Source organism: Uranotaenia lowii, chromosome 3, assembly GCF_029784155.1.
Source record: "Uranotaenia lowii strain MFRU-FL chromosome 3, ASM2978415v1, whole genome shotgun sequence".
In the NCBI taxonomy this organism is placed as follows: domain Eukaryota; kingdom Metazoa; phylum Arthropoda; class Insecta; order Diptera; family Culicidae; genus Uranotaenia; species Uranotaenia lowii.
The window spans coordinates 178103516-178130953 of NC_073693.1; the positions used below are offsets into that span (position 1 = coordinate 178103516).

General features: G+C 35.2%; 1 protein-coding gene across 11 annotated transcripts in view; it reads left to right on the forward strand.

Moving 5' to 3' along the window:
- Window positions 1-26892, forward strand: part of LOC129757811 (probable serine/threonine-protein kinase DDB_G0282963) — a 106307-nt gene extending 79415 nt beyond the window's left edge. For 7 of the 11 annotated variants that reach the window (XM_055755116.1, XM_055755117.1, XM_055755127.1 and 4 more), the window contains 6 exons: window positions 1984-2102; window positions 2229-2339; window positions 2422-2515; window positions 2578-3318; window positions 17610-17764; window positions 24430-26892. In XM_055755116.1, coding sequence (XP_055611091.1) covers window positions 1984-2102; window positions 2229-2339; window positions 2422-2515; window positions 2578-3318; window positions 17610-17764; window positions 24430-24537 — 1328 coding nt within the window. In that variant the 3' untranslated portion in view covers window positions 24538-26892. Of the gene's footprint in view, window positions 1-1983; window positions 2103-2228; window positions 2340-2421; window positions 2516-2577; window positions 3319-17609; window positions 17765-17950; window positions 17972-18065; window positions 18180-24429 lie in introns of those variants that run through there. The other 4 variants (XR_008739815.1, XM_055755120.1, XM_055755125.1 and 1 more) reach the window with 4 other exon arrangements.
- Window positions 26893-27438: the final 546 nt, after the last annotated feature.

A 27438-nucleotide genomic window follows, 5' to 3' on the forward strand; every position in this document is an offset into this window, starting at 1 on the left:
CTTTTGAGCTTGTCGAAAAGTGACCTGAAAATATTTACAGACCTTTAAAAGGTCTGCAATTACCGCCTTCAAAAAATTGGCAAACTCAGTAATGATATGTGCCGGTTCTGTAAAACTGAAGTAGAAGTAGCAGAGCACTTAATGTGTGACTGTGGATATCTTATGACACATCGACTAAAAGTTCTTGATAAGCGAATCCTAACGCCTGGGGATATTTGGAAGATGAAGGCCAGTAAGGTGGTGGGATTCATAAGAAACACCATCCCAAACTGGAACTATGTCTTGATTTCGTCTACAACTGACATCTCAATTAATGATGACAGTACGACGTAATAAGACGAATAGTAAATTGGGTTATTCCACAACAGATCAAATAAATTGGTCGCAGTGGATTTGCTCATACAAAAAAAAAATACTGGAAGGTCTTGAAACCTAGGATCTTGTAAAGCTTACTTCTATCCTCTATATTCAAATCTATTGTCAATTCAGTGCTACTACATCAAAGAATTTTATCAAGGTGCTTTTTGACGGTCTTCTCCATATTAGTTGTCGTCACTGTAACTTGACATATCGTTTTTTAGTATTTCCTGGAGAGGTGCAAAGCGGAATAAAACAAATGACACACACGTTATATTGGACAGCTCATGAATTACCTGAACCATGAATCTTTCTGCCGTTTATCAGCAATCACAGCACTGAATAACGGATCGAGGACACTTGTTAACAAAATTAACACTTGATAGCTTATACATTTTATTAGTTAGTTACCCATGTGGTAAATCCTTATCTTCGGATTGTATTCTAAGGTACGGCGAGCCACCGTGTCCCCCCAGTATGCTAATCTGAATTCATGGGTGCAATTGGACGACTCATGATATTATGTACCCCTACGCCATAAAGTTTAACCTAGGGCCCATCCCATCCATACATGCAACTAGGCTATGTTCGTGCTTCTGCGCTCATCGGCTGTACTCGTTTCCAATTCAACTCCAGCATATATGTTACTCCGTCTCTTGTTACGATCCATGACTAAGGACCTCTCCTCTAACGACTTAAGGCCCGGCCTTTACTTGTTACTAGTGTTACTCGAGACAAGCTCTTCTACCACAGCTATCGTGTGCTCGTTCTGTATTCGAGTCCACTACTGGAGACCAGAACTTATTAAACTTATTAATCTTATTAAAGAATTTGTATTAGCTCTTGCCGCGCGTATAGTGACAATAGTCGAGTCACCTTACCGTCACGAGACTCTAATCACCTTATTTCGATAGTCGGTGTAAGCGAAGTGACAGAGGTTCATTTCCAAAGTTCATCCGAGGCGTTCCTTACCTAGAGCTCCAGAAATCGATAGACTCGGCTGTCGTCAACTCAAGCGCGGCACAGAATAAGGGTCATTGTCTTATCCCCGCAGCTTCCGTCATAGGAAACGCACTCTACTCAGATCCTACACTACGTACGCGACTGACCCAACAGCTCGGCATACGAAGAAGTTAGAGTCTTATCTTTGTTGACAGTTTAAGACATAAATTATATATAGATATATAATTATATAGAAAAAAGCTATCAAATGGTATAATTTTCTCCATTTTGAAAAAATGGCATATTAGATCGTTTATCAAATATGGGCAGTAATGTAACCAAAGTGACAAAGTGTCAACGAATTCAGTTTTGTATGCTCGTAATAATCACTATCAAAATTATGTATCAGTTAAATTGCCGGACCCTGTATATTGAAAATGTTCTTGCTAGTTTAAATGTACATAATTCAGTATCGAATTTTAAATACGGGTAATACACCAAAATCACAGTTTCGGAAAAGCGCGTTTAAAGTCTCACAGCTCCATTAGGTACTTTTTCACTCAGCTGACAACTTCATTTGTTTCCATTTGGCACAAAATTCAATACCGAACTGTTCTACGTTTAGATTATCATTTGTGAATTGTTGTGAGAATAAAACCAATATAATTTTGCATGTCGGTTCAGTTCCAGGAAATGTAGCGGGTACTGTAAAGGCATTAAACGAAATCCAGCATAAACCGGCTAGTCCAAGTCTGTTAAGGCGTGCTCAGCAAAATATGCCATCACAACACCAATCTCCGTCGGTAAGTGAAGCTTTATTTCAACACATATTTTCGAATCTTGATTTGGCGAAACATTCGATAAATCACTAAATTTTAATTACATTTATTTTCTTTTCATACGAATTGGAATATTTCAAAAACATGCAGCATTATGCATCTAATGCTCAAATTGCCACGCCAAAGCATGATTCACACACGCCTTATTCTACTCAATCGCCGACGGGTTCCTTTTATTCTGCTGAAGATAGTCCCCCTATGGTACGCTGGGTCCTTGAAAAACTTTGCAGTTTTTTAAATCTACTTTCCTATCTCTAATCTATTTATAATTATTCAACTTCAGACTCGTGGAGCGAAAACATCTCCTCACCAACAGGGCATTTACGCACAACCTAAACAAATTACGAATATGTCCAGTTTCAGAACGAGTAGTCCTGGTTAGCATGTTAAATTATTGCATATTTAGCATAAAACTCAACCTTCTTCTCATTATTTATAGGTCCACAGAAACAAAATAGTGAATTCCTAGCTCAATTGAACGCAAAAATTGCACCGAGCAAACCGCAATCTCATTCCTCTCCTCACCATTATTCACAACAGCAACATCAGCAGTCATTCACGTATACCACTGCTCCGTCAAACGAACAAATTTATCAGAGAAGTAATCTGGTAGATCAACGTTCTTCCTATACCAACAACAATAGTGGCAATGAACGGCATCAAGCATCTTCCCATGGTGGTGGCATCTATGCGTCCAGTAGTCAGCAAATCACCGCCAATAATCATCAACAACTTCAGCAACACCAACAGTACTATCATCAGCAGCAACAAGGCTCAGCGCATAGTCAAAAAGACGGTAAAAATCAAATTTACTCTCCCACTCATTCCCAACAACAGCAGCAATACTACCACCAACAACAGCAGCAGCATCAACATCAGCAGCAACAGGCTCCAGCTGTGCCATGTTACTATCAAGCGCAGCCCCCGCAGAACTACGCAGCGCAAAACATTTACATTTCAACGAATCCTTTCGCTACTGGCAGTTCGGTACACGCTGCTGCCAGCAGTAGTAATAGTAGTAGTTATTCGCCATCATCGTTCGGCAAATCCGTAGCGCCGCCGCGAGAAATGTCTCTGCCCGCTGCCTCTGCTAGTTCAAACTCTAGTAATCCAGGGGGTAGTAGTAATCTTACTACCGGTCAAAGCAATTCTCACCACGGTGGTTCCAACAGTCGATCAAGTAATTCCATTTCACAGTTTATAAACTCTACGATTGTTTGAGGATTGTTGCTTGTGCCTTGTTTGCGAACTTTTGTTTTGTTTTTTTGTTTGTTTTTTATTTAAGCATTAGCTAATTTGTCAAATTGCACCCTATACTGTATATAAATTTATGCTAAGAAGTGGATCTTCAACAAAGATCAAAACTCGGTTCACATACATAAATCTGTATTTATGTATTTTCACCGGAATGTGAGGGGGTTTTCTATGGTTTTACGAATTGTCAAATAGGAAAGAGAGGGAAAACACGTTACCGATTGGTCGTCTCAAAAATCCCATTTTTTCGGCAAACGATTGACGATAGAATTGCGAAATGCATTGGTAAGAATGGGATCGCGCTATACTGCTATTGCTGGATTTCTCTACCCTTTTCTTTACTGGATGGACAACAAAAAGTTTATTGTACAAAGACGTAAAATAATTTTGAATATTCGTTTCGGTATCAACACTCTGGATAACTCTTGAAATGAAACTCTCAAAAGGTCGATGTTACATGGCTAAAAGAAGGTGCGTTTGCAATCACCCGGTAGTGTCGTTTGTACTTGCCTACAGTGTGAATATTAATTTCACCACTTTCAAGGTGTACTGGAAATTTCTCAAAAAAAATCTGTCTTCACTTGAACATCAGTCCCAAACACTCATTTTAACGAAAAGCGGGTTTAAATGCCTTTTTTATCCAAAATATGCAAAAGAAAACACACACTTTTCATGTCTTCATGTTCAAGTTTCCCAAAATTTATAAGAAAGCTGTGATTGAATGTCTTCTGATTCGCTGGATCCAAATCCTTGCAGTTATAACTTCCGTTCTCTCCCGTGCGTTTCGTTCTGCACATTAAGAACATAAGTAAAAAAAAAATGGTGTCGAATTCTAGGCACTGATAAAATCTTTGTTATGATGATTTGAAAAACTTTCTTTTTCTCAATAATTGTTAGCAATCATGTCTAAAATGGCTAAATTTTCTATGTAAAAGCTATTTCCAATGGCCGTGTTTTTGGTGAATAATTTACAGAAAGTCCAATTTATTTATGTCAGATTGTTCATTGAGCCCGAACAACAATTTCTTGTAGATGAAAAGTTTTTTACATTATTTTTAACAGAGTAAATTTGAACGTTTGCACTTGCCCCGGTGTACCTTATCAAAGGAATCTTTCGTGTTTTGATAGTACCGAATAAGAAAGCAAACCATGGTCTAGAGCAGGGATGAGCAAACCGCGGCCCGCGGGCCGCTTGCGGCCCTCGAGACATGTTTGTGCGGCCCGCGGAGCTTATCTTAAATTTAATTTATTTCAACGTTGATCATCTTAAAAAAGCAGTCCCTACTGAACCAAAAAACATGATATATCAATAACTTGATATGCACATCACTTTTTGCAGTTGCATTTGTTCCATAGTCATCAGATTGTTGACTTTTTGTAGGATTTAAGCTTTTTATTTAGTTCTTTTAATGGCATAGATGCAACATTATTTATTGAAAAAAACGTAGATAATAGATATAGCAGTTAGTTAAGTCTTTATTTTTCGTTTCAAGCCTAGTTAAAATTTTATGTGAAGTGAAATATTTTTGTACTTGATTAACCCTCATCCGCATTAGGGTGTCATTTTGACACCATTGCAAGTTTGAAGGCTTGTAACTTTTTTCAGAAGCTTCAAAATACAAAAATTTCTTCGGGGACCCTAAATGAATTCGAAAGTTCTTCAATATTGCATCTTTACTTTTTTTATGGACGAACCCTGGAAGCCTGGACAAAAAAACTCCCTTTTCCGACTTTGGGTGTCATTTTGACACAACAAAAGTAAAATCTATTTAAGTCGTTTGAATTATTCTGAACTTCATATAAAACTTATATCAATAGAAACCATGTAATGTCAGTAAAATATGTTTAGAACATTACATACAGCTAAAGTTACTAGTTTTCTCGTTATTCAGCATGAAAGAAAGAAAATCCGAAAAAACATGCCTCACCAAAACTTCTGTAGTTCATATGTTACACGTCCAAAAAAATATTTGCCTTATGCATATGAAAGCTGAAGTTAATGCCTACATCATGAAGACAAGAAATATTTTTTTAAATTTTTTTTAATGAAATGGTCACAAAAAGTAAAAAAAAGTGGTCTAAAAAACCTACTTTTTATTCGATTGCTAGTAAATACTGTTTGAGCGATGGTCGAGTTTTGAAAAAAATATGACTACAAAATCTATTAAAATTCTAACATTTTGCTGTCTTTAGATTTTTGATGCAACAAAAATTGAATTTACTGAAATTTTTCAAAGTTCACTACTCGCGATTTTTTTACAAATTGAAATTTCATCGACACGCATCGTTATTTCGTCTGTCGGCTTCGCTCTCGGTCCGAATAACCACCCACCGTACCTATTCGGAGAGCAAACAAACACGTTTTGCTGGACCGCTGCTTGTAATTCTAGAAATTCAGGAATGATTTTACGTTTATAATTTTCATATTTTTGTGAAATCTCACAGCGTGAGTTGTAGCACCTCACTAGAATGTAGATTAAATGTGCTTTCCAATGAATATACTCTTGGTTGGTCCACACAAAGTAAAAGCACTGATAATCTGGGTACAACCTGACAGTGGACCACAAAAACAGATGAAATTTCAATTTTTAAAAAAATCGCACATAGTAGTGAACTTTGAAAAATTCCAGTAAATTCAATTTTTGTTGCATCAAAAATCTAAAGACAGCAAAATGTTGGAATTTTAATAGATTTTGTAGTCATATTTTTTTCAAAACTCTACCATCGCTCAAACACTATTTACTAGCAATCGAATGAAAAGTAGGTTTTTAAGACCACTTTTTTGAACTTTTTGTGACCATTTCATTAAAAAAAATTTTAAAAAAATGTTTCTTGTCTTCATGATGTAGGCATCAACTTCAGCTTTCATATGCATAAGGCAAATATTTTTTTGGACGTGTAACATATGAACTACAGCAGTTTTTGTGAGGCATGTTTTTTTCGGATTTTTTTTCTTTCATGCTGAATAACGAGAAAACTAGTAACTTTAGCTATACATTATGTTCTAAACATATTTTACTGACATTACAAGGTTTCTATTGATATAAGTTATGTTTAAATCGGTTGAACACGCCAAAAGTTATAACGATTTGAGCTTGTGGTGTCAAATTGACACTCCTAGTGCTGATTAGGGTAATGAAATCTAATGCGGATGAGGGTTAATGACAGAAATAAAGAAAGTTTCATTATAAAGACTGGGTTGACTATTACAGATTTCTTTTATCGACATGACTAAGCGAAATTCTGATTTCTCGACAAAACCAATATCTGTAATTCTGTGATTCAACCCAAACAATTTATACCGACTACAAAGAGAAACAGCATTTTTATGCCTATGCCTCATTAACTGATTTTGTAAAATTTTGTCGTCCTGAATTCCAAACATTTCACAGATTTCGTCTGTCACTTCTAGTTTCGGTGATATGTGTTGTAGAAATGTTTAAATTGACCAGTTTTGGGTAAAATCGATCATTCTCGTCTCGGTGGCCGAGTGATTAGCTTGGTGACACGGTATTTGCGTGGACCAATTGAGGCATGGGTTCCGGTTCGATCTTGATACTGGGTGTTAAATGTTAATCAAAAGTTAATAAATTCAGTCTGTAAGTCTAAATCGGCTAAAACGGTATATGTCTTTTCATAACTGATAATCCAATAGACCTACATAAAAACGAAAATTTGATTTTCAATCAATTTACTACCCTTTTATTCAATCACGGATCCAAATATTTCCAAAATATTCTTGTATCACAAATACAACGCTTTAAAAAATGTAATTCTATGATTTATAGAAATTCCCAAAAAAAATAATTTTTAACTTATTCAGACATCATTAAAGAAAGTAATTGATTATTGTTTTCAAAGTTTTTGATTCATTCATCAATTTTGTTGAGGACTGCGAAATTATTTGACTAACGGTTTTAACCCTCCAAAGCTGTTCGGGTCAATATGACCCGAAACGCACTTTTCAAACCTCTTTATCATCATTCCAATATACTGAAGAACTGGGAATTTTGACAGACCAAGTATGTTCTATGAAAATGATGATCAAATTAACGATAAAAAATTAAAATTTAAATTTTGAAAATCGGTTCATTGGTAAACGAAATACAGCTAAGCAAAGCCATGACTGGATGTCGTTTTTTTAAAGTAAGATTTTTTTCTACCGGAAGAACTGAGATAGCGGTCAAAACTTTCTTTGGACCCCAACATATCTATAGGGGAGAGTGGGGATACTTGATCCCCTTTTCTTATTTTCAACATATCATTTTGAAAAAATTTAGCAACTCGCCGTCTTTGACATCTTCTGACAGCTTGTAACTTCAAATTTCTATGCTCCAAAAATTAGAACGATACTTGAACCCGTCGATGAACTAGAAGCATTTTCGTGGGAGTAAAAAAATTGCGATTTTTCTGAAGCTAGGGGAGATTTGATCCCCTATTGAAGGAGACTTGATCTTTTATTCAGGAAGCCCTAATCCTTGTATAAAAATCAAACAAAACACCAAGATAGAATGTTAATTGACTATTTTAATCATGTTTGTTCTCATTTCACAATTTATAGCAGACATAAGAAGAAAATTCTATAGCTTTGTCTCAACGCTAATAACATTGCATACTTACAGGCGCTATTTTTTATAATTAAGAGAAAATTAATTATTATTACTCTTTTCTTCAGACAATTGTTTGATAAATATTAGTTTTTGGATAAATATTAGTAATTTCGTAATCAGCATTATGAAGTTAATTTTACGCTCGAACGATTGAAACATTGAAATAAATATTTTTTTCATAATTTTCCCATGTAAGGAACATTTTAAAGTGATGAAAAAAGATCTTCAAGTTACATTTTGTGAAATTTTTCAAACAAAGTTCAATTACTCAATCAATTATTTTGTTAAAAATTTTTCAACTACAAGCATTGTTGTTTTGCTCATTTTGGCACATTTTTCTATAACATTTGATCTTTGTAAGACATTCCAGTTTCGAGATATAGCTAAGGATCAAGTATCCCCAGGGATCAAGTATCCTCATTCTCCCCTTGTCGGATAGATGGATTCTTGACAATTTCAAACATCAATAAAAGACTTAAATATAGAGATGCTGTCAAAAGTTATGAGTATTTTAAAAATAAAATTGATTTTTCGGACTTTTTACTTTCTGAAGCAGTTTCTGATAATCTGGTAGTAGATATCGACTTTATTTTGAAATGCTGAGTAATAAGATTAAATTACCTACACAATGAATATAATATCATGAAAATCGGTCAACTTTTACAGCCAGGAGAACGAAATCAAACCTCAACTCAAATTTCCCCGAAACGGATATTTTGCGAACGGCTTTGGAAGGTTAAAAATATCAAAGATTCAATTTAAATTTATTTTCCTTTAAAATTTCGTTAAAATTTCAGTTCTTATTAGTTGATGATTGAATCAATAAGTATTTTTATTTTACAGTTTTGTCAAAAAACTCAAAAGGAATAAATAATTTTTTACCTCTTTTAATGAGTTATCTCAAAGCTGAAAAAACTAATTCAATGTTTGAATCCAGCGCCCCTGAATAAAACAAAATCAGTTCTGAGATTCCTTGCATCTCGAAGAAGGTGAATTTTGGTGTCTTGTGTTACGTGTGATTTTCAGAAATTTCATAGCCAAATCATGCCAAACGATGATTGAATTGAGTCATTTTACTTCAGAATTAGCAATCCACATTACCAAAATCATAAGAATTTCAGCCTTAGAAAGTCTATCCTTATGTTGCCAGATTTTTTTCATTACCAATTTTATATAAAAACCTGCCCAAATCCGGGTTTTTAATTCGAAACAGATGACAAAAAATTCGAGCAATAGCCAGGCAAATTTTGTCAAAACCCAGAATTTACTCAACATTAATGAATTTAAAAAATTGAGAAAAATAAATCTTTCTTCAAAACTCATCGATAGATTTAAAATCTTACTGTAGGCTTCCAAAAAACCTTTCATGATTATTTTTTTGGAACTTCCTCAAAAAATTTCATTTTGGAGGCATAATAAAAAGAATGTTTTTATAGCTTGATTTGTCAAATAAAGTGAACAAATTCGGGCAAATTTCGACCGTTTTCAATGATATCCGGGCAACCGTATTAAATATCCGGGCAATCTGGCAGCCTTAATATCAACTGAATAAATAAAATTTCTGAAATTTTTCAAAATTTCTAAAATAAAAAATTTTAACTGTAACATTGAGAAATCCAATTAAAATCCGCAAAACATCTCAATGTTATGATTTCATACGGAACTTCAAATTAAAAAAAAATCACCGTTTATACAAAAAAAATTGAAGCTTCCCGACAAAATTTTAATAAATTGTGAACAAACTTTTAAATAATGGGCACGGAAAATTGTTATGGTTAAGCTCCATGAAACATTTAAATGGAAGTGATCACGAAAAATACCATCGCATCCGGTTCAAATAAAAATACTTTTCTCAGAAAACGGTTCAAATCTTTTTACGAACCGTTAAAGACTTTTAAAATTTTTCGTTTTTAATAAATAAAAGGGAAGAAAATTATGTTCCCCTTTTGTAAAAAAAACAGAATATTCGCCAAATATTTCAAATCGATTTAAACATTTCAATTATTGAAAAATGATTAAGATTTAGTGATGAACCTATTTAATTTCGGCTGGTTCGATCGCGTTAAATAAAAAAAAAAGTTATGCAAGTACCTGTGTTCGTTTTATTTATCCTTTTTAAATTTTAGTTTTGTCAAAATTGTCGTTATAAAAAATTACAGAAAGCTCTGAAAACTATAATTACATCAATTTTATTTTAATGCGGCCCGCCGAAAGAATTTCAATTTAAAAGTAGCCCGTTGCTTCAAAAGGTTGCTCACCCCTGGTCTAGAGTAGAGATGTACCGAATATTCGGTCGGCCGAATATCGCCGAAAAACCGTTAAGCCGAATATTCGGTTCACCGACTAGTTGAGCTAAGTATTCGGCCGAATAGGCCGAATATCTACTACAGACTTGTAAAATTTGCGAATAATTTTTGATAATTTATAAAATATCCAAAAGTAATGTTGTAAAAGCTACACAATCATCCACGTTCCTTTCACTGTAGATCGCACAGGAGAAGGCTGAACGGTATCGCTTTATATTTTGATTATAGTTCATTCCAGATTTTCTGGATTTATTCGGGCTTGCCCATAAATCTAGTAAAGAATCCAGATAAGTCAAACTGGACGGGATGTTCAGATGTTGTTTAATACTTCCCGAGTTTTGCTCGGTTTTATTCAGATTATTTGCTAAATCAAATAAAAAACTCAAATTCCTCTTTAATTTTTTTTTAGATTTTGTGTTTAATTTTTCAAAAATTTCAAAACATACAGTACCGTTCATAATTGTGTAGAAATTGGAAGCACGTACACTGTCACTTCGACTTTGAACCTCCATCACTTTTTACTCTGATTATATGTTTTTATCAAATTTTCTCTGTTATATAGATCAACTATCACACTTTCATATCACAAAATTTGAGCTTTCTTGAGCTTATGTAGCCTGACTACGCCCCATTTTTTATTGTATGCTTTAGATTAAATAAAGATCATCTAGCTTTTCAACAACTATTTTAAAGATATTTTGCTTAAATTCGACCTTCATCTTATTCAATATTAGAAAAGCAATTTCAAATAGCTTGGCACCTGTTTCGACATGTTTTATCACAGATTTCACAGGAATGAAATCTCTTTGGTGATAAACGCCCTAGAAGCGACTAGTCATCTGATGTCTTTTCAGTTATTGGTGACATTTTAAAAATCAGAAAAACCCCTCCTTAAAAAATACCTTGTAGGTAATACATCATCCGATAATATCATCTGGTTGAAAAAAATCTACTAAAAACATGAGGGGCATTAATATGGAAAAATAGAAAGCATTTAAATAATCGCTTAAGGTTTTTTTCATTGAAAATTCAATTGAATATTCGACCGAATATTCGTTTGGCCGAATACCATTATTCGGTACATCTCTAGTCTAGAGCAGTGGATTTCAAACATGTATGTTTCACCTACTGCCCCTTTTGCTAAATTTTTAAGCTCAACACCCCCTGAGCAAAATTAAAAAAAAAATCTTTAAAAAAAACTGATTGGGATCGTTGCAAATCCATAAACTTTTGGCATTTTACTGTAGTAAAACAAACTCAAAATTCAATCAATTTTTAACTGCTTTAAACTTCTAGTAAGAACTGAATAAAGTAGGTATTAAATTTCCAGAAAATATATATAAATGTGAAAAAATTAATTTTCTATAAAACAAAACGCCTGTCTGAATTTTGGTAATCAAAATTCTTTGCCAAATAAATTTGCCTGTGAAAACAATGTATTTATTGCTATTTTTGTGAAACAGCTCAAATAATTTAATAGTATTTCTTGATTTTATAAATTTCAAATTTTAGTTATGAAAACTGAAAGACTTAATTGTACACTTAATTTCCTTAACACTAAACGTACCGGAGAGCAGGCGGTCAAATCACGGGTTTTTAATATTTTTTTTCGCATATTAAACTGCAGGACTATTTTTATTTTTAAAATGCCAGTAGGTATTTTTGCATTTTTATAATTTTTCTAAGTTTTGTGGTTTTCGAGTAACGCATGTGGGGTATTCCTATTCATACCGCGAGCGGTCAAATGACGGTAGTTTCGTGAAGCTTATAATGCGAACAAAAATGATTTTCAGACAATTTTCAGCTACAATCATTTATTTTAAAGTCCAAGAATTTTTTTTGAAGCCACATGCCTCGGGAAAAGGCTGTTCATCAGTTATTAATTAAGTGCACGAAAAAAAATATTAGTGTAAATTTTGATATTTGATATTTGAGTCACAGTATAAGCTTTCCAAAACTATAAATTTTGTAGAAATGTTGAGTAACAAAAGAGTTTTAGCTAAGCTTAGCTTCATTGACTACTCACATCCACCTCAAATCATTGTACCCGAAATACTTCTTCACTAATTCTGCCAGCGTTTTTTTTTTCGTATAAGATTATTCTTGTTCTAACTTATAGGGGAACGATTGCATTATTAGGGTCATATTATTTTTGCACTCTTAGCATTTCGAACTCCATGATCGCAGGCGTGGCTCAGTAGAAAAGAATGGTGTCTGGGATTGACAGTACATTCACAATGTCCAAAAATGATGCTCTCTCTTTGAGCATCAACAACGGCGCCGGTAGTAGTCAATTGATAGAAGGAAATGCGGTAAAGGGATTGAATGATTCATAATTAAGACTTTAGGACCAAGGCCACCTCTGCATCCTCGCAAAACGATTTTGATTGGGAATGTGGGTTAAAGGATTTGATCAGGAGACACTTTTGACTAGTGTGTTCATGATCATTTATTTTTAATCATATTCTCCTATGACACATTCCACGCGCTTGTACCGCTCAAAAGTGATTTTTATCCGTTCGCGTATCAAAAAATCTCAAAATTGTCTATAATTTTGATAATTCAAATCACACGAAACCAACGAAAAAAGAGAAAAAAGTTTTTTTTCACATGTGTTAAATGATTTTGAAAATCAGTTTTTTTGTTGAAAAAGTGATGTTTTTGACAACTTTTACAGAATCATAACTTTCAATATATGGATGATTTTTTTTCGGAAATACTTTTAGTATCTTCAGAAGCCAAAAAACACGGCTTCATTCTGTAGAAAAAAGAATTTGTTTATATCCAATATAGTTGGTTTGAAAAGCGAACAAAAACAGTCGCAAATGAGTGAATTCACGTCACAAAAAAGGGAAGTTTTTAATTTTACGAGAAAACTCTGACTTTTTTTAAATAAAAAAATGAGATTTTCTTCAAAAATTATAAGACGATTCTGAAACACTAAAATTTATAGAAATCGGTTGGAATCTAGCTGAGTTACAACAGCGCGAATGAGTGAATTCACGTCACAATATTTGATTTTTCGTTAAATTTTATATGAAAATGTGCTCTGAAAGCTGTTTTGACCCTCCAGATGGTCGGATTTTGACAAATCGAGCATGATTTAGTTGAATAAGTTCATTATTTTCAAATAAAAATGCAAAAGGATTGAAAAAAAAAAATAAAAAAAGTTTTTTTTGGTGAATCTTTAAATAAAGACAGTAGTTATTTTAACATATGATCCCTCAATATGTTGCTATTCAAGTGCCAATCAACATAAGGAAAAAGTTAGGTGCAGATACTAAAAATTTATGATTATAAAAGTCGGAACAACAAAATATCGTTTTCGAAAGTCTACAAAAAATTTGAAGACTCCAAAGAATGGTTCAGTATAGCCACAGTATAACTTTATATTTCGTGACGTGAATTCAGACAACTACCCTGTTCTGTTTGAACTGAGTGAATTCACGTCACGACTTCAAATCAGCATAACTTCGTTCGTTGTTGTTCAATCGAGAAGTTCTGTACATCAAATTGTGGGTAATTATTTTTTTTACAACTCATTCGAAGACACCAATATTCTATTTCCACAGAGAGAACAGGAAATCAAGGATGTATGTACTAAAGTCCGAAATGGTTAATTCTAGCGTGAATTCACGTCACAAAAGTAATTGGTCACAACAAAAACAACATAAATTTTAAAATGACCAAATTGTATTCATTTTGAAGGAAATTCAATTTGCGACCGTTTGCTACAATTTTTTTCATTTTCAAGTAAATTGTTTGACTTCTAGAATGATAACAGTGCAGAAAAGTCCGGAAAAGCGATTTCACGTCACGGTGGAATGTGTCCTATGCTATTTTTATTCCTTAGTGAATAATTTTCATTATGACTTTTATTTAATGGATAATATTATTAAATATTTAATAAGGAATTTGTTTTTCAATTTTTCGATTGCTGTGGAATATCACCAGAATCAAAAAGAAATCAACATGGAAGCTTTGATAAATCGAAAAAAAAATCAACACTTAAAGGTGACAAAAAGTAATAATAATGGAATGTTCTGGATATTCCAAATGTTAATCTATACCAAAAATCTGACAATGTAAAAATGAACCAGCTTGATTCAATTTTTAATAAGATGATGCATTTTTAAACAAAGTATGGGTTTGAAAATAGTTTGCAATCTCGTTGAATGTTTTGTTATAATGAGTATTCCTATAAGTGATGAAAATGTAAATAAGGTACACCGGGGTGGACGCGGGGTAAGTGTGGACGATGGCTTTTAAAACAAAAGTGTGCACTATTTTTTAAAACTTTTAATGCAGAATGTTCAATTTACTCGTAATCTATCCAATAACTGTGAAAAAGATACGATTCCGAGAATAACGGATGTTTACAGCGACTTTTTGCAAATTTTCTATTTTCAACTACTATGTCGAGGTGATGTGCATCTTTTTCAATGGCAAATTTCTCGTAAACTAGCTGGCTCTTGACGAAAAACTCTACATTGAAACAATCCTTAAAGTCTGCTTCATTTAATATTGGAACAAATTCTTTTGCTCATTGTGGCGCTCCTAGTGGACGGATTTGGAAACTTTTTTCACCCACGTGTCGGGAAATTCATTATCTTTCACCATGTATTTATGTCATAACACCAAACGATAGCATTTTGTAAACAACCGCCATGGAAGCCGAACGGAAAGATCAAATTGTGCACAGTTTTCTTGAAAATCCATTGTTGTCGGCATCGAAGCTAGCTAAACAGCTTAAAATGCCCAGAAATACCGTATGGCGTGTTATCAAGCAGTACAAGGATACATTGACGACGGCTCGGAAGCCGCATTCGAAGCGTCGGAGTGGAACTGTCGACCGGAAACTGCGTGGGAAAGTCATCAAGGCCGTCAAGAGGAATCCCAATCTTTCAGACCGCGATTTGGCCAATAAGTTCCAGGCCGCTCACAGTACGGTGCGACGAATTCGTCTCCGGGAAGAAATAAGGTCATTCCGAGCCAGCAAACAGCCAAATCGGACGCTGAAGCAGAACAATGTGGCCAGAATCCGTGCTCGAAAGCTGTACGACCAAGTGCTGACCAAGTTCGACGGATGTATTCTGATGGACGATGAGACCTACGTGAAGGCGGACTTTGGGCAAATCCCAGGTCAAAAATTTTATTTGGCGACGGCTCGGGGGGATGTACCTGCAAAATTTAAGTTCGTGTTTGCGGATAAATTCGCCCGCAAGTACATGATTTGGCAGGGGATATGCAGTTGTGGACAGAAAACCAAAGTCTTTCTCACTGACAAGACAATGACATCAGAAGTCTACAAAAAAGAGTGCCTACAGAAACGGATTCTGCCGTTTATTCGTGCCCACGACCGTCCAGTAATGTTTTGGCCGGACCTCGCAAGCTGCCATTACAGCAAAACGGTTATGGAATGGTACGCAACGAACGGGGTCAGCGTTCAGGGTTCAGGTTCAGCGTCAGCGTCAGGGTTATGCACCTTCTCGGCAACTACGAAATCGAAATTTATTTTTCATTAATCACTATCGCACAAACTACGCGAAAAACGGGCCAATAAATCGCATGATGGCCTCTTACAATCAATACTGCGAAACCATTGACTTTACAATGTCTCGGCAAAAACTCAAACAATATTTTAATCGAAGAAATCTAAACTCTTAAGGAGAAATTGTAAAGCAGACACTGCTTAAACCTTAAGGAAAAGCACATGTATCAAACCAGTCTACGTTACGGTTGACGAAATAAATAAATAAATAAGTAATACCGAAGGACCTCAACTCCCCAAACTGCCCCCAGTTCCGGCCGATAGAGAAATACTGGGCAATCACGAAGCGGAGGCTTAAGGCAAAGGGAAAACTTGTTAGGAACATGACTCAAATGAAGAACTGGTGGAATCAAATCGCCAAAACGGTGGACGGAAAGGGTGTGCGCCGCCTAATGTGCCGTATTACGGGAAAAGTACGAGAATTTCTTCAAAACAGCAATGAATAATTTTTTTAATTTTTTTTAATGAAAGAGTAAAGAAAATGCTACATTTGTATGAAAAACAAATTATGAATTCGTTAATAAATGACTGAACTACACGCAATTGTTTGTGTTCCAATATTAAATGAAGCAGACTTTACATTCGAAACAACCAGTTAGAAAAAGAAACGGCGACTAAAAATAAAGAAAAAAGAGTTTATTTACAAAAAAAACTAAAATTTTGCCTCCAAACCCTACCTGGGGTAAGTGTGGACGGCTTTATACAGGCTTGATATTAACACATTTTTTCAATTTTCTGACCTTCATTCGATACAATTTAGCTATATTTAGCATTCGGATCATGAAAAGTTGGGTTGTTCTGGAATAAGTAATATATTTTCGATAAAATCGGATCTCGTGTATTGGAACATAAATTACACACAATAATCATTGAAAGATGCCTTACTAGTAGCACCATGAATTTTTTTCAAAATTTTGGACGGTTCAATCAATAAAGTAACGTATTCAACCAAGAAAACACAAATTTGTTGAAAATTTCCTGAAAAATCATAGGTAAAATCTACCGTCCACACTTACCCCATAAAGCGGGGTAAGTGAAGACACCAGCAGTCCATAACAATTTACTTGATAACTTTTTTCGCTTTGCTTCTTTCAAGCTCATCTCTTCAGCGTTTGTTAAAAACATGTTCTGCATCACATTGAACGCTATTTTATCAAAATTGATCAACTGCTGATTTTATTATGATTTTTGAAAGTTGAACTATACGAAAAACCGTCCACACTTACCCCGGTGTACCTTAACTAGTAAGCATTAAACAAGGAAAATTTCACTATTACTTTCACAAAAAAAAACAAATATCAATTTAAGAAAAAAAAACTCGGCAAATGTCTTAACTTTTAAACATAGATATTCTTAAACAAGCTTATCAAAACTATCACGTATCTACACCTAAAATAACTGAGAAACAAGGGAGTAATAGCGAAAAAGGTGTACTGGTGGTGCTCGGGACCCAAAACAGTAACATCACGACGGTCCTCCTGTGAGATAGTGGGGTTAGCTGCGGGTCTAGCGAGCCCGTGACAAAGTGTTGTCCCGAATCCTACTTCGCCGTCTAATACCACAAGCAAACAGATTCGTGGGAAGTCATTCGAATGTGCAATCTTTTAAAAATATGAAAATTTATAGCATATGCATGTTTTTGTTTCCGTTTCTTTTTTTTCAGCTGTATTAAACATTGCCTAGAAAGTTTTTGCTTTGGAACTGAAAATCTTACTGCGAATATTTATACGATTATTTTATATATTTCTAGATCACCAAACACGCAGCAGCAATGCGGGTAATGCCAACAACGTACTTGCCAAAACTAGTGCTGGATTTTTAGAGAATCTCAATGCCCGATTAGCTGAACAAAGATTATCCGGTAAAGCATTTGCTGTAAGGAATCTCATCAACAGCAAAGCCCTGGTAAGCCATCTTTCATTAGATCCTGTGCTTACAAATCACGAAACGGAAAAATACCTTCTATTAGTACCACTTTACTTTCACAATACATATTCGAAGGAAAAGGACATTCGTTACGTAATTTGTAAACAAATCTTTTATGGCTCCTGAAAATTTCATTCATTCCTACTCTCATTCCAACATACTCAGTCAATATGGAACAATAAATAGGTTAGAACTGATAACACATTTCTTTTCCATTCGAGAGCTACAATTTTAAACTTACACTGTTTTCTTTTATTGTTTTCATCTTTGGTTTTCTAAGGCTAACGAGCATTGCCATAAGTACTTCCAGAATGTTTGATATATGGATGAGCATTGTCAATTATTAAGTTAGAGCGTGAACGATTCTTTTTCGATAACTTTAGGTCCGTCGAAGGTGAGGCGTTACAAACTTGTGTTATATTGTCTTAACATGTATTAATGCTTCAATAATCTCAAATAATTGCAAACCGTTCGAAGACACGCCTTAAAAAAGCACGGATTTTAATTTATTTTACGGTAATATATACACATCACTCTTAACACCTCCCAAGAATATCTGGTATCTGGCATCAAGAATGCGATTATTATGTACGTAACATACGCAATTCCAGTGTTTTGAACGACTCAACAAAAATGTTACTAAAATTACAGAATTCATAGTTACCATTTAATTTTGTTTTTACTTTGTAATGTCATTTGTCAACCAAATTGTATTTACACTGTTGAGCCAAGCATTTTTTTGTCATGTCCAAGAGCATTTTCTATTATCACTTTTATGCCTAGGTACACATATCTCCATGCTTGGTCATATGCTTTACTGATGTTCAAAAGTGTCATGTCACAGTGCATACTATTCTCTAACACTGAATGAAGTAAGAGTTCCAGGTCCCCGAAATAAGCATCTGTCCCTTTGCCGGATAAGAAGGCGTATTGCTCTGCTTTAAGGAGATTGTTTTTGAAAAATAAATCTTTCAACCGTCTATTTACCATTCTTTCCATCACTTTTCCGACACAGTTCAACGATACCGTGCTTCCATTCAGGTGGTAGCTGTCCAGAATTCCATACGCCATTGAAAACTTTTAGGAGGGTCAGTTTTGCTGTATACGGTAGACGTTTTAGAATCGGATAGCTTATCGTGTCCGATCCAGCAGATTTGCCATTGCTTCGGTCTAAAGCCTGGAAAAGTTCCTCTATTTTAAACGCAGTGTTGAACTCCAGGTTTTCTCCTCCCTCAAGTGACAACATATTTCTTTCTGCTTCAAATTTATATGCTTGGAATTCTACGTTGTAATTTTCGGTTGCAGAAATTTTGGAAAATTGATTGACGAAAACGTTGGCAATTTCTAAAGGATCTTCAATTATTTTTCCGCTGATTAGTAAGCAAGATTGACGCCATCGACGATGTCCTCTCAAGGCATTGACTCTTCTCCAGATGTCCTGTGTAGGTGTGTTTGGATTGATTCCGTCCACGAACTGTTCCCATGATGAGATTTTGGCTTGTCGAATTGCAGATCGTGTGAGATTTCGAGTGGTTTGGAATTCTTTTAGAGCTGTAGCTTTTTGTGGGTCGTTGATAGGTAGTTTTCTAAGAACTCTTAGCTTTTTACGACGATCCTTTATGAGCGTGGCTATGTTTGGATTCCACCAAGGTAAAGATTTCTTACCGACACATCCGGATGTTCTTGAAATGCTTTCATGGGCGGCTTTTTTTTAAATAATTTTAAGAAGTTCGCTTCTATCTAAATCCAAATTCATTGACAGAGATGCGTGGATGCTTAATTCAAATTGTTCCCAGTCAGCTTCTTCCAATTTCCAGCGGGTTCTGATGCTTGTTGATTGAATTTTTGCGAGCATTGATATTTTCACTGGAAAGTGGTCGCTACCTCTACAGTCGTCGTCAACGCTCCAGACAAATTTATTGACCAAACAGTTGGATGTCAACGTCAGATCCAGAGGAGAAGTTGATCCAGTAACTGGGTGTATGTTCTCCAGTATTTAGAAGTGTGAGGTTGTGATCGGTTATGAACTGTTTGACCATTTCTCCCATTATGTTTGTTTTAGAGCTGCCCCATATAGGACTATGGGCGTTGAAGTCTCCCATCAAAACGATGGGTGAAGGAAGAGCTCTCATAACGTCCTGGAGGTTGGTCAGAAATTGCTGGGGAGAACCGTTGGGAGATAAGTTTACTGAAACGAACGATGCTTGAACAGGATGATTTAAAGAGGCTACCACTAGCTGCAATTCGGTAGCTACGTGCAGAAATGTACGCGGTTTGTCGGATCGTACACCTAGCGCTACGCCATGTTGTGATGTACACGAGCCTTTAGTGTCCAAAGATAATCCTTTTAAAGATTACACGCGGGAAAGTCGTTGATACTGCATTTGGTTTCTTGCAAGGCTACGATCACAGGATTGTCGTTCAGGATGGGGTTTTGTAGTTCTGCAAGATGCCCTCTTAATCCGCATATATTCCAGTGCCCAGCCATAACTCTCGGTTTCCACTTGTCACCGACCCCACGGTTACAGGTGGGTGGTTGATCCGGTGGACGATGTTGCGGTATGTTGTTGGAAGGTTCTGATGCTGATGTAATGCCAATCGTTGTTGCAGTTGTTGGTGGGAAGCGTTTCATGCTGGTGCCTTCGCCAGGGTCCCAATTTGACGATAAAGTCCGGAGATGTTGATTGCTGATTGTTTTACTCAGGGAACTGGAACTGTAACGGTCAACAGAGTTGGGATCTGGTCGTTTAGAATTATAATCGGAACTTACTTGTGACCCCATGTTACCATCCTCACGAGAGGCTTAACTTGGGATGGGAACGGGTTGAAGCGTGTCTGTCTCTTGTGACTCCTAACTGGTTGGCTCAGTTTGAGGTTGGTCCTGTGACTGCCAGTATGTTGGATGACGTTTTGAGATGTTCGGATATATTATTCTTGTTCATGACTATATAAGCTGTTTTCGCTTGAGCTCCTTCCAAGATTGTTTGTCACAGGCGTTTCAGGGATTTCATAACCACATGAGTCGCTGTTGGATTGTTATTTTCGTTGGTGGACGTGCATATAAACTTTTTTGATTCTGTATCCAAAGGAGATCGGTTACCTCGTTGGCCTTTTGAAATGTTTTGGTTTAGATCAGTTTCGGGAATAGCAATGTTTGCCTATGTTGCTTAGCTTTTAGAGCGTGTGTTCAGTGCAATTTCGGGTGCGGATATTATTGGAGTTTTCTTGGACGATGCAGCCACAGGTTTCCCGGCCACGGACTCGTTGATTCCAGAACGTAGAGCGTCGAACTCAATACATTTTCGTTCATACATCTTCTTCAGTTTCTCGAACTTGGCTTCCATACTTTCACACACAGTTTGTAGTTGCGTTAGTTTCTCGACCTTTTTTGTGAGCTGCATTATTTGTGCATCCTTTCGCTGGATGTCAGCCGCGGCACTTTCTACGACTGTAGCTGTAAAGGATGGTTTGTTGGATTGACTTGCTGCTTCACAAACTTATGATCTCAGTAAAACATCTTAGGTGTTTCCGTGTATATTCCACTGTTGATAGCTTTATACTTTGATTATCGTTTATTTTAGATTTCCTCCATATATCCAGGCTTGCCCATAAATCCAATAAACCATTCGAGAAAAATCTAATCTGACCGGGATGGATAGATATGGTTTAATCTTTCCGGATTTTACCCGGGTTTACTGAGATTGTTTGCTTAATCAAATAAATACTCACTCAAATTTCTCTTCGAAAATTTTTAGTTTTCCCGTTAAAAACGATTTTTATAGAGTTAATTGTAAATGATCCTCAATTTTTGTTTGATCCTTAGATACGGTTTTAACACCTCTGTTGTGATTCGATGAAAACATTCAAGCCGGTTTCGTTTTCTCCACTGGTGCGGGACAAACCTTTTTCCGAATAAACAAACAAAATCGTCACCCGGGACGATGCAGATACTCACCCTTAAGCTTACCCGCAACACTGACATCTTCTACGGGTTGCGTTGCAACAGCCTGCTTGAGGTTAATACCTCGGGAAAACTGGTGGACTTCTGAATTGATAAACGAACACAATGACAGCAGTTCGGGCAAAACTCCTGGATAACTAGATTGCCTCCGCTAATAAACGAAAACGCTTTAAATTATAAAAATCACCAACCGATCTTCAGCAGACTGCTAGGATCTTCATAATCATGCGTGCGATGAAAAAAGTTGGGATGGTCTATGCACAGTAGACTAGTTCACTTTTCGGCTTTTTTCGCTGATCACAACGCCACTTACAGGGTTTGATTCTCATTCATTTTCAAGAACTCTGGCCGAATTTGAGCTCATTTGAGTAAGTTTCCAGCGTGCGCTAGAAGTTTTATTGAAAAAAGTCCATTTTTCTGTAAAATTTTTTTAGATGTGTTCTAGCAAGCTGTTGTTAATATAAAATGATAATTTTATAGTGCTCGGTGATTGGTATGACAAGCATTCGTATGGACCTGTTTTAGATAATTGACTAAATCAAACCGAAAAAAATTAAAAATCCATAAACTACCAACTTTTACAGAAAATTTACTTACAAGTTAAGAGCATAAAATCAGTAGTAAATAGAAAAAAAATATTTTCGATATAAACTTTTTATAAAAAGATAGCCTTATTTATAACCTTTAATTTGATGTACAACACTTAATTATCGCAACAGTACAAGGAAAGATATTCAAACATTCACATCACATTCTTTGAATCATAATGTTGTCTCCATTCAAGTTTTTAGCATCATGCAACCTGCAAAACGTGGCATCAAGAGGACTTGCTTACAACTTGATCAAAGCGCGCGCTTTTTTTTAACTCCTGGCCCCGTCATGGGGTACTTGATTGAATAAAATATCCTTTCTTGTGCACAAGTTGGTGTGGAGCAAACTTGAATGAAAAATATTTTATCAAATCAAATTTGTTGCATAGATATTTGAATAACTTTGCTAGCACTCTTGCGATCATTAAGTGTTGTACATCAAATTAAAGGTTATAAATAAGGCTATCTTTTTATGAAAAGTTTATATCGAAAATATTTTTTTTTTCTATTTACTACTGATTTTAAGCTCTCAACTTGTAAGTAGATTTTCTGTAAAAGTTGGTAGTTTATGAATTTTTTAATTTTTTTGGTTTGATTTAGTCAATTATCTAAAACAGATCCATACGAATGCTTGTCATACCAATCACCGAGCACTAAAAAATTATCATTTTATATTAACACCAGCTAGCTGGAACATATCTAAGAAAATTTTCCAGAAAAATTGACTTTTTTCAATAAAACTCCTAGCGCACACTGGAAACTTACTCAAATGAGCTCAAATTTGGCCAGAGTACTTGAAAATGAATGAGGATCAAACCCTGTAAGTGGCGTTGTGATCAGCGAAAAAAGCCGAAAAGTGAACTAGTCTAATGCAATGCACAGCAAACTCGTATGGCATTCAGCCGACGCGTACTTCAAGTCTGTTGAAGTTTATCCTGTCTAGTAGTTTACTTGGGGTATCCAGCAGACAAATGGATCTGTACGATGATGATGGTTTCGGTAGTAACACCAACTTCGCAGTTTTCCACAGGTTATAGAACCTTCACCACTGAATTTGGGATTCCGTTTGAACCTGATGCCTTATCTACCGCAATGGTCACAAGTTCCTCGTTCGTTACTGGCTCGATATCTTGGACTACCGCGTCGTACGGGGATAATGGCCATTGCGTCGGGCCATACTTTAGGAAAAGATGCGCAATGATTTCCTTCAATTTTTCCGGATACTTTCGTTAGGCGATCTTGGGTCACCGAATCTTTCCAGTGCAATTTTATAGGCTTGGCCCTACGGGTTGTCATCTACGCTTTGGTGCAGAGCAGGTATCGATAAAATTTGGTTAGAAAACAAAGTTCTTCGAATTATAACTATACAGTAGCTCAAAAAGGCTAAATTTGTGAAAATCGGTTCTATAGTTGGTAATTTATAGCTGTCTGAATTTTCAGGAGCTTCATTTTTTAGGGCTATTGTTTCAGTTGTAAATGTTTTCAATCATGGCACAGTTGAATGAGTAGGAACAGTAAACGTTCAAGTTTGGAAAACGTCTGGTTTTACCAAACCAAATGAGTGCAAGTAAATGATCAATTTCAGGCCGGTTTTTTGGAGCATTCCATGGTATTAATGTAGTCAAGTTAGTATTAATATTATTCGTTACCTACATTTTTAAAATATTTAGTTTTCATTTTTGAAATATGTGTTTGAAATGGCAATAATGGCCTTCTTCTAACTAGTTTAACGATGAATAATGTTTTTACAATTTTCATTTGTTTTGTCATCTTTATATGTTGAAACTGATGAATAATGTTGTCATGAGTTCGCATAGCACACTGCATTGCTTCAATTTATATAACTACGTAAATCACTAAATAGCCGGCTTCACAATAACCTCAACACTTTTAATTCGACGTTTCACAGCGTGCTTTTTCCTCAGTTTTTTAATATTTTTTTAAAAATGAATAACATCATGTTGTGTACCACAAAAAAAAAACATAATGATTCTGCAGTTATCTGTAGCTTTATCACGATTCTTTGTAACTAAATTCCTGTTTCCCTCGTGTGTTCTGAAGATTAACATTTCTCGTTTACCAACTATTTTCAGCCTGATCCACGTTTATGCCATGAATCACTGATGGATCAAATCAAACGAGGCGCCACCCTGAAACGAAATCGAACCATCAACGACCGAAGTGCACCGAAAATTCATTAACTGTCGAAGCCGTCTTCAAATTACTTGCAGGTGTAGCGTGTGTGTTTCTCTGTAGGCAACTTAATTCCGGTTCCTGAAAGTATCAAGCTTATACATTTAACCAATAACATCAGCATCAGTGCATATATACATATACTTTACATATATACAGGAAGGAGTGGATAACAAAACACATCCAATGTGATTCTATGGGTATGAGAGTGATCTGAACAGAGTGAATGAATCGTGGCTCCTAGGGCAAAAAGCAGCTTCCTTTAAATTTAACAATGGCGAACTTTTATCAGCTGGTATGAACAGTATGGTTTTCCAATGTTTTCCCTTATTCAAATGTTATTTACAAAAATTGGACTTTATTATTCGCTAGTCGAAGTTGAAATAAGACTAAAAAATAATCAAAATATAACTCGAGTTTAATTTACTAAAATATTTAATAAATAACCGCTTCTGTAGCAGTAGTTTGAAGTCTTCTCTCGGGAAAAAATTGTTATCCTGGAAATTCAAATAAAGTAAATTCTAATGCCGGTGATAATTTTTTTTAGCTTAGAAAGATTACCATACATCAACATCATTGAAAGTAATAATTATAAACTGTTTATTTATGACTCTCATTCATGATGGTTCTTTTGTTTCGAAAGAATGAAAAAGATTGTAGAATTCCATTTGATACATAGTATTTTTGCCCAGGGTGACAATTTTTGTACGTTTCCATCGAACTGAGTGAAGACTTAACATAATACTAAACAATTATGTAATGCAAAAAAAAATCCCGGCTTAGTAAACCCATTATATTTCTCTGTCTGCATCTGCATCACAATTACGGTTTTACCCGATCTATCACAATTTTCTCATTTTCGTACAGCTAGTGCATTTGAGAGCACGCCTTTTGGGCTCACGACAGAGCATCAGTTTTAGAGTAGCTATGAATCATGTACTCAAGAAATTATACCAAAGCAAATATTAATCATTTACAAAACACACTTTTACAAACATTTTACTTTAAAATACTATACTTACATCAATTGGTTGTTGCTTCAAAACATCTACAAGAGAATCGACTAAAATATCATTTTCCTGGAATAACGCAAAGCACTGAGAAAAATATATCTCCTTTAGGAGCTGTTTTAATATCTTTCAACAAAGAAATCGCAACCAATATATCAATTATCATACATGGTACTGATGTTATTATACACAAAAACAGCTGATATCTACCTATATACATAATATATAAATTGATTAAACTGCAGGTTTACACGTTATTATTGAATAAAACGGTAGTAATATTTGACATCGACAAATACGGAAGGTCAAGTTAATGCATTGTATGTCGTCCATTTAAAATTAGACAACGTATTACTAAGCAGTATGTAGAACGCTCAATCGAAAATAAAACATGTAACAAATTCCCTATTTTCGCCCTTATACATAGAAAAGGGATTTGAAAGGCTGATTTTAACAACATTCTATAGAAATTTACCAAGTGCTGTATAGAACAAATGTAATCCTGTCTATTAAATCTTGAACCACCATTCTCTTGAGCACAAACCATATACTTATCAATTTTTCAAGCAACATTCATCAGCCTGTAGGATCTTTAGCTGATACCAAATTATTCTTTTAAAATATCTATTTGATGAAAAGGAAAATCACAGCTTTTCTTTTTGTTCTACGGTACCAGTGAAGTTTTATCGGAAGAGGCTAAACTGATCAGCACATATTTTTATTTTGATAACAAGTATTTATTTAATTTATTATCGAAATATGACAAACTTGCAAAAACAAATACTAGACGCAATTCTTTTTTAAATTCTTTTTAAACTGCGCGTGTGAACTCTTGTATATACTCCATTCAAAGTTAAATTAAATTAGTTTGTAACTTATTTGATCACATTCGGTATAACACACAACCTCGAATCTATATCCTGCGACTATTTACCGCGATCCAGGCATTTCGATTGCTTATCTCTATCGTTACAATACTGTTGTAGATCTCCATGGACGTAATGTATTGTCCATTACATACGGATGATTGCGAAATAGTGTAGTTCTCAATCTAAAAAAAAAAAAACTACAAATGAGAACAGAGAACGTGGAACAATAATTAAACTTTGCCGTGCCCGAAACTTCCTGCATATAATAAATAGCCTATCAAAATCACCGACGTATTCTGCGCGCGATTGTAGCATAAAGTATATATTTTTATACAACGTATACCGTAGAACAAGCAAGTGTTCCCGGGTAAAGTTACTGTAATAACTATGTGAATTTGGTAACATTTAATTTAACATTCATTGTAACTCGTCATGAAATATATTGCTGTAATCTAACAAATAAAAAATAATATTACTGACAGAATCGTTGTCTTCATTACTACCGGTATCCGAATTACCTTTGTGTACACAAATCATTTGCGAACGTTCTCTATGCGAATAATGGTCTAAATATATGATGAGTTGATGAATTTCGATTTTAATTATAATTTACGACAAGCGAGGGTATTTTATAACTTTATTGCACTGAGGTTAGTTGGTAGAGTGTTGTTGGTATGGTGTGTTGTTTAATAATAGCTCTTGTGGGGCTATTGCAGGGTGGCCAGCAAACCGGGAAAACCGGGAAAAAACCGGAAATTGAAAATGGGACCGGGAAAACCGGGAAAAAACCGGGAATTTCAAATCAAAACCGGGAAAATTCTTTATGGATCATTTTTCCCCTATATAAACAATTGAATTCTAAAATTAATTCATACTATTTTTTTTCTCAAAAGCGAAATAAAATTGGGATCTAAATTTCATGGGAATAATGTGGGCAAAAGTCGATAACTTCTTGAAAAATCGAGATTTTTTAGCTCAGCATATACCTTTTAGTGCTCTGTAGTGGTCGAGTTCCAAAATATATTGAGAT